The 8,955-nt window shown below is 27.9% G+C and overlaps 1 protein-coding gene across 3 annotated transcripts; it reads left to right on the plus strand.

Moving 5' to 3' along the window:
• Positions 1-5: 5 nt before the first annotated feature.
• LOC122499323 (stress-activated protein kinase JNK) lies at positions 6-8,272 on the plus strand. Of its 3 annotated transcripts, XM_043607605.1 has the most exons (10): positions 34-157; positions 1,137-1,192; positions 3,345-3,624; positions 4,463-4,592; positions 4,826-5,023; positions 5,728-5,862; positions 5,988-6,117; positions 6,842-7,000; positions 7,074-7,198; positions 7,372-8,272. In XM_043607605.1, exons 3-10 carry the CDS (start codon positions 3,455-3,457, stop codon positions 7,522-7,524), a joined length of 1,200 nt encoding a protein of 399 aa, XP_043463540.1. In that variant the 5' UTR covers positions 34-157; positions 1,137-1,192; positions 3,345-3,454; the 3' UTR covers positions 7,525-8,272. The 3 variants fall into 3 exon arrangements, with proteins under 3 accessions (XP_043463542.1, XP_043463541.1, XP_043463540.1); XM_043607606.1 differs by lacking the exon at positions 1,137-1,192 and having other exon boundaries at positions 20-157; XM_043607607.1 differs by lacking the exons at positions 1,137-1,192; positions 3,345-3,624 and having other exon boundaries at positions 6-157; positions 7,372-8,269.
• Positions 8,273-8,955: the final 683 nt, after the last annotated feature.

Genomic DNA, 8,955 nt, shown 5'->3' on the forward strand with positions numbered 1-8,955 from the left:
GGCGAACACCGAGGCGCATGCCGTACCTGGGGCCTGAAATGACAACCCGGCTGTCAGCCATGTTCTACACGGTCGAGGTCGGGGACACCAAGTTCACTATCTTAAAACGATACCAGAACCTCAAGCCCATTGGTTCTGGCGCGCAAGGAATTGTTTGGTGAGTCTCTTCATTTTTTTCAACTAAATTCTGCAACAATTTTCACTGTCCGGAAAAAGGGATTCGAATTTATTTTTTCATTAATTAGTATTTTCTATATCAAAATATTCGCTTTGTTGCAATTTCTCCGCAAATTGTCTCTCCGCGTGTTTGTGTGTCATTGAACCGGAAAAATGTGAATAGCTCTTAATTCAAAGGAAAGTAAGAAAATAAATATATTTTGAATCATTATTCTCGGACAGTGAACATTATTTGTAAGCTCATCGGAGTCAATGTGTCGCCACTCATGAAGGGAGAATAAATTATAATTCGTGAATAAAAAAATAATTGAAAAATCCATCTCGGGATGTAATATATATATATAGGTAAGTCGGACATTTGCTCGGAATGTGGATATTGGTTTTCAATAATACTCGGCCACTGGTTCGTTGCAAAAAAAATTTATAAAAACTGTTAAAATGACGTGAAGCTTTATGGAAAGCTAACAGAAAATCGAAGGTAAGTTTTTGTCAAGAATTCGAAATAAATAAAAATTTCAATTCACTCTTCTTTGGTACGAAAATAATAATTCTCTAGAAGAATTATAATTGAAGGAATAAAAATTCTTTTTTGAATTATTCTTTTTGTATAAATTATTAAATTGGAATTTTTTTTTATAAATTTTGAATATTTTGACTTGTCCCAAGGAAGAGAGGGAACGACCTGAACCATCCATACGAATGTTTTTTCAGAAAGTTAATATTTCTATAGTATTTTTTTTGCAAAAAGAAGGACATTTTTTTATTTTCGTTTCATTGCATGCGCTTGTTTATTGTGTTGAATTTATATAGTTTGTTATGATGTTAATAATTCGTTGAGAGCACGATGTTGTTTTATATTTAATTGCGAGTGATGTTTATAATTTTATTTGTTTATTGATATTTACACATGTATTATTATTATTATTACAATTATTTATCATTTTCCTTATTTATTTCAGATTATTATGATTTGTTTCCTTGATTTTTGGATCCATCTCTGGAATTTTCAAAAGTAGTGCGTAATATTTTTTGACTTTTTTCGTTTTCTATTTGCTTTCATATTTTTCTTTTCGTCATTTTCCTGAATATTTACAAAAAAATGAAAATGACTATAAAAAAATTGAAAAAATGGACATTTTTTCTATTTTTTTTATAGTCATTTTCATTTTTTTTGTAAATATTGTTTTCTATATTTTCCCAATTTTATTATAATTGAAACAAAATATTTTCTAAATTATTACATTTTTGTCATTTTACTTTCTTGCAATATTTGAATATATTTTTTATATTCAAAATTTTAATTTATATAATTTTATTTTTAATATTCAAAAATTATTTTCTATATATTCTTCATTGTATTTTCAATTTTCACTGTTAATTTTTACCTTGTTTTTCTTTTTGACAATTAATTTCTATTTTTTATGTATAAAATTTGTGATTTTGTCTTAATTTTTTTGTTTGTTTGGTTTTTTTGCTTGCATTTTCTAATTAATCAATTTTAATAAGTTGGTTAATTATTTCATTTACAAATTTAATTTTTAACTTCTTTGTATTCTTTAAAATTTTTCTTTATTTTTCTATAGCGTTCAGTTTTTCTAAGGATATCAAATTGAGACAAAAAAACATTTTTGATTCGTTTTTTTGTCTCAATTTGATATCCTTAGAAAGATAGTGTTGTAGTTAATTTTTGTTTTTTGCATTTGTCGCTAAAAGTAAATTACAATTTGAATTTTGAACTATCATGCATGCAGTAGAATCAGACAGATTAGAATTTGAAAATTTGATGTGTGGATGGTTCCGACAATCATACTTTTATAATTCAGTCTTACACAAATGCTCGAAAATTACAAAGAACGAAAAAATGTTTAAATTAATTGTAAATTTTCCAATTAGAAAAAAGGAAAAAATTCAATTATATTAAGTAATTCAATTTTTTTATATTTAAAAGTATTTTTAATATTTAATAATATTTTTAATAAAAAATTTTTTTTCCATCACTTTTCAAAGGAAATTTCTATTCAATGTGACAAGAAGTTTATAAAAATTCAATATCACTAAAATTTGTCACATAAATTTATTTTTGAAAGCAGTTGAATTTTACGAGAGGGAAAATTGATTTTTCTTTCTATTTACACAAATCAAATTTCCTTTGTAAATCGATCGTTTGCCTGTAAGACTGTTTGCATGGCACAGTGATACCAGACAGATTTAATATCAGATATATAGTTGATAACAGATCTACCGAGAGATAAAACGGACAGATATTTGCCATCAGAGTCGAGAGAGAAAGAGAGAAAGAGAAATTCTCAGAAATGTTGCACTTAAATTTATATTCCAAAACAAAAAAGAAGATTTATAAAACAGTAGCTGAATGGAATGTTGGAAGGAAAATAAATTTCCAATCGATGATAATAATTTTAATACGACCGTAATTAATTAGGAAAAAAATTATTAACCTGAAACAACTACAAATTTTCGTTTTTAGTTGATTCAATTAATACTTTTGCTATTCTAAAAAAATGTATCTCTGTTCCAGAATTTTTTTTCTTGCGATAGTTATTAAAATTTTCACAGAGTCGACGGTGGGAAGAGTATTTTTAACATTCAGAATAAAGAAACTAAATCTTTTCGAATAGTATATTTTGAAGTAAAATCGATTTGTAGACAAAATAATGATATCGAAAAAAGTAATAAAATTGTTGGCAAGAAGTATGTAATTGTAACGAAATATTCCCGAAAGAATAGTAACTGAATTTTGTAATTGCTCTTGAATAGTGAAAAAAGACAATCAGTAAAACATCACTTCAGTTGTTAAAATTTAATGATTAACAAGTGGAAAAAACTGTGGAAGAGTGAAAAATAAAATTTTGTTCTATTGTTCTAATTGGAAAAATTGAGCGAAGAGAATAACCTTTTGTTGTGTTGTACATTAACAGGCGCGTGGAATGGTCTTGGTGTGTGCATATATATATGACACGCGAGACGGAAATGCATTGAACGCTGCTTGTGCAATCAATATCTGTACATAGGCGGGATTCGCAGACGACGATATGGCTTGTACATTATTTCTCTTTCTCTCTGTCTCTCTGTCTACTTTCTTTATCTGTCTGTTAGCATTGTGTCCAGGAATGTTAACCATGATTGTTTTCGCTCCCTCTGTACTCTAGTTGTCCTTGTCGTTGGTTTGGTAGCTATTCCTAGTTAAACATGCACTGAACGAACGCACATTCTAACGAATATTGTCGAGAAAAGAGAAAGAAAGAGAAAAAGAGCTTTTATGAGGATCACTGACAAAGGTATGGATAACGCAATTGGGAATATGTTGCGTTCAGCAGCCAATCATAAGGCCGAGTATCGTCGACACGTTTTTGGTGATACGGTCCTTTGTGTGCCTGAAAGATATATCCATGTTGAACCGAGAGGAGTTGGGGCGCAGGGCATTGTATGGTGAGTATCATTCCAGGGGCAAAAACAAAAACAAAAAACGAGTGGCTCATTAGGTTGCAAAACAATTTTAGTAAATTAGCCAAAGAATTTAATCAAATATTTGCTTAAAAAAATCATTCAAATAAAATACTAGGTACTACTAGACACAAATTAATTATTTATTAATAATTTATTATTATATATAATAATTTTTACCATAATAAAATAATCAAGGTTGCCACAGGTCAGGAAAATCAGAAAATTCAGGGAAATGTCAGGGAAAGTAGAATTGGTCAGAGAAATCAATGAAAAATCAGGAATTTTTATTAAAAATACTGGAAAAAATTAAATTTTTAGAATTCATAAGAAAATTATGAATTTTTCGTGTCTTTTTTGTTTGCCTCATAAACTATGAAACTACCACGAATTCTAATACAAAACCTTCAAAATTTTTTTCTATTTCTGACCAGAATGGATTTTTTAATATTTTTTATTTATTTCAAAAGCTTTAACGCAATTATTTTGATAAATAAAAAAATTCCTCGACAAAATTCAATTATTTTTAGGAATTTTAATAAAAATAAAATTCTTTGCAAAATTTCAATTATTTTCAAAAGTTTTTGTCAATTCAATAATAAATGTAATAGAACATTGTTTTGAGTATCTAATAATTTTTAGAGTGAATCAGAATATTCTTCAGGGTCAGGGAAAAAGTCAAAATCAGTCAGGAAAAAGTTTGGAAATCAGAGAAAAGTCAGGGAAAACAAAGTTAAATTATTTTTGTGGCAACCCTGATAATGTCCTCGTAAATCAAAAAAGTTAATTAAAATACTAATCAATCGATTTTCTTTTGTTGCAGCGCCGCTTTTGACACTGTCACAGCTCAAAATGTGGCGATCAAGAAGCTTTCTAGACCTTTTCAAAATGTGACGCACGCGAAAAGAGCGTACAGAGAGTTTAAGCTGATGAAATTGGTGAACCATAAAAATGTAAGCAAAGAAACATCAAATTTTTACTACTATAGATTTTTGATTATTAATCACATATATTAATTAAGAATTAATAATTAATAATTGATACCTAATAAATAAAATAATAAACATAATAATAATAAATAAATAATAAATGTAATATTAAATAATAATAAATAAAGAGAATAATAAATTATTTAGTTCAACATTGACATTGGCAGTAATTTTTCGTGTGGCTTTTTTCCTTGCAGATTATTGGACTCTTAAATGCGTTTACGCCACAACGGTCGTTGGACGAGTTTCAAGATGTCTACCTCGTGATGGAGTTGATGGACGCCAATCTGTGCCAAGTAATCCAGATGGATCTGGATCACGAGCGCATGTCGTATTTATTGTATCAAATGCTCTGTGGTATTAAGCATTTACATTCAGCCGGAATCATTCATAGGGTAATTAAATTTACCACCATACACTTTTTTATTCTCCTCAAATATTCCTCAATCATTCATTAATTCATTCAAATTTATGCAAACAATTCGATTAAATTGGACATGTTCGGAATTAAACTTGAAATAAATTTAATTTAACTAATAAATTAAATTTACAAAAAAACCTTTCTTCGAAAAATGCAAATCAGCTTTTTTATTTTAATTTATAAATTTATGTTTTCATTTATTCTATATTAATAATTTACTTCTTTATTTTAATTTAATATTTATTATTAAAAATGAAATTAAAACTGTGAAAAAATGATGAATTGACAATTGTTTCGTGAAAAATTCTGGGAAAATTCAAAAAATCTTTATTATTAATTTATTTTTTTATTTCACTGAGAGAAATGGATAGTCAGATTTTGATGTTAAAAAGATGATGTTATACGATACTATCATTATGCTACTGCCAACCATCACAGATGCTAAAAAAAATATAGTTATGCTACCCCGTACTACCAAGATGTTACTCCTGATGATATTGATGGTAACGGTGACTATCTAGATAGCTGTCTGTATACGTAGCATTAAAGATGGTCACCCTAACCACAATTATGTTACCCACTACTATAAATTTCTCTCCGTGTTCAAACTAGCTGTCGATTTTAATTTTATTCCGTTGCTTTTGTGTAAATTCTAAAATATTTCCGTCTCTTTTTTAGGATTTGAAACCTAGCAATATTGTGGTCAAGTCGGACTGCACATTAAAAATTTTGGACTTTGGCCTTGCTAGGACCGCCGGCACGACATTTATGATGACACCGTACGTCGTCACACGATATTATCGAGCACCAGAGGTAATCTATTTTTTTTGTCTGAAAGAAAAAACATTCTTTTGCTTATTAATAGAATATTTATAGAAAAAAATATTATTTATATTTTATTCCTAGGAAAAAATTGAGAATTTTATTTTTAATTTTAGGTAATCCTTGGTATGGGATACAAGGAGAACGTAGACATCTGGTCCGTCGGTTGTATCATGGGCGAAATGATACGAGGTGGAGTCTTGTTCCCTGGAACAGATCATATTGATCAGTGGAATAAGATTATAGGTAACGAAATACTAATCACTTTATATAATGAAGAATGATTGTCGAATTTCTAATTATTTTAAACTTTTTTACTTTATTCTGCCTTTGAAATGAATTTCCATAAGTTTGAATATTTATTTAGTCGAATTTTGATAATACAAAATTTATATTTTACCATATTTATATTTTTTTATTTTGCCAATTGTTTTACGAAATTTTTATCTAATCTACTTTTTACTTAATTGAAATCCAACGAATTTTTATTTAATTAAGTTTAAAATTTTTTAAATTTCTATTAAATCTAATTTTTATTTAATCGAATTTTTCTTCAATCGAAATTCACCGAATTTTTATCTAATTAAAATTTTATTTATTGGAATTTTTATCTAACTTAATATCCATTAAAACTAATTTTTAATAAATTCATTTTTTAATCGAATTTCTATAAAACACAATTTTATAATTATATTATAATTATATTTAGATTGTATATTTATTAAATTTATAAAAGAATTAGGAAAAATATTTAAAAAAAAATAAAATTCATGAAAAATTTGTTTGAAAAAATAAATTGTAATTATTTATTTTAAGAAGGACTCGTTTTGAAAACAGAAAATACAATTTTGAATAAAATTTACATACCGTGTTAAATTTTCCCTGAAACAACAGAAACGAAATATTAAATTAGAATATGTATAAGAATTTAAACAGAAAATGAAACAATGGTTTCTCGGATTTTCCACAGAACAATTGGGAACACCGGCTCAAGAATTTATGCAACGATTGCAGCCGACGGTGAGGAATTACGTCGAGAATAGGCCACGATATCCTGGTTACCCTTTTGAAAGATTGTTTCCAGATATCCTATTTCCGTCCGATTCGTCGGAACACAATAGGTTAAAGGGTATGTTTATTTTTTTAAATAATATTTAAAAATTTTCAAGTTTGATTACTATTTTCTCATTTTTCTTCCATAGCGAGTCAAGCGAGGGATTTACTCTCGCGTATGTTGGTCATTGATCCAGAGCGTCGTATCTCAGTTGACGAGGCTTTACTTCATAATTACATTAACGTTTGGTACGATGAAGGCGAAGTTAACGCTGTAAGTTGATAATAAGATTTCTTTTTTCCATGTCTTCAAAGTTGAACTGGAAAACATAATTTTCTGTATTATTCGATAAATGCTCATTTTAATCATTTAATTCAATTTAATTAGCGTTAATTATTTAGTCAGTAGTTTAATTATTTATTGTAACTTAATAATTGTTCTTGTAGCCTGCACCGGGTCCATACGATCACAGTGTCGACGAGAGGGAGCACACGGTCGATCAATGGAAGGAATTGATCTACCAGGAAGTGATGGAGTATGAGACAAGTCACAATCCTGTTGCAACTGCACAGTCGTCAGATACGGCGGGATCTCGGTAGATAAACCGAAAATTTCTAGTTCTTTGAGTCCAAGTGTTACACCAATAAGAAGAAGAAAGAGACAGTCTGAATCTAATTGAATAGAAGGCACGACAAACTCTCTCTCTCTCTCTCGGTATTTACAAAAAAATATATATATTTCATTTAATCGCCAAAGCCTCTCTCTCCCCCTTTTGAGTAAAATTGCTTCACGCGCCTACAATGCAATAAAATTTTCACAATTCTGTGATATTGAAAACGCGTTCTTATCAAGGGGGACGAGGAGGCGTTTTTTTCCCAATCGAGAAAAAAATTGGTGCGTTTTTTGTTTTCTTGGGAAAAAATAGGGACAAATCTTCGTTTGGCTACGCACAAAGAAAACACGTGAACGGCTCTTTTTAGACAAAAAAAAAAAAATAACAAGAAAAAATACGTATTTTCGCGGCGTATTTTTAAATCACTCTCTGCTTTTCATCAATTTTCCGTCGAGACAATCCACTATTAATGGAACGTTACAGGATGTATGAAATAATGATGATAGTTAGATAACGTTGAACCTTATGTTAAACGAGTAAATTATTATTAAGACACATGTCGCCGCTGCTCTCACGCTCGACACGTTTATCAAGAGCGATAATTATTTAAAAGAAAAAGGTACGAGAAAAAACACGGGATAAAGTACAAAAAAAAGGAAAAAAATTGAAATTACCCTATTACCTTTTTTTAAAATGTATTTTTACTAATTGTTAGTGTATTTTAATTGTTCATTTTTTAATTAATTGATAAGAACCGTTTTAATTAGTTTGTAAATTTAATTGATTAATATGTTAATCAATTGATAGTTTAATTTTAATTGTATAGGTAGTATAATCATTTCAATTGATTGATACATTAAGTTTAATTGTTTTAATTAATTGATACTTAATTCTTTTGAATTTAATTAGTACATTTGGATTTTAATTGAAGTTTAGTTTTAATGGACGTTTTATTTTAAATGACATTTCATTTTAAATGACTTTTAATTTTAAATTGACATTAAATTTTAAATTAACGATTAATTTTAATTGACATTTAATTTTAATTAACGTTTAATTTTAATTGATATTTAAATTTGCGTTCGATTTTAATTAAACTTTTAATTAATATTATAATAATTTATACATCAATCTAAATTGCTTATTATTATTAATTTTAAAAAGTCTTTTTACGTATAAATTTTAAGACTGCAGATGCACATATTCTTTTCTTTTTCACATCTTTTTTTATTCTGCTTGTGGAATTCCTAGTCATGATTTTTTTTTTTTTAAATCTAGTGACGGAATTTATTTGATTTTATTTCTGTTCAAGTAGTCAGACATATTACCCTTTAAAAAATGGAAATCGATAAGAGTTTTTTCTTGTTTTTAATTGAATTAAATTTTGAATTCAAAATTAATAGCAAATTTGAATACA

The sequence above is a fragment of the Leptopilina heterotoma genome, unplaced genomic scaffold (genome assembly GCF_015476425.1).
Source record: "Leptopilina heterotoma isolate Lh14 unplaced genomic scaffold, ASM1547642v1 Lhet_167, whole genome shotgun sequence".
In the NCBI taxonomy this organism is placed as follows: Eukaryota; Metazoa; Arthropoda; class Insecta; order Hymenoptera; family Figitidae; genus Leptopilina; species Leptopilina heterotoma.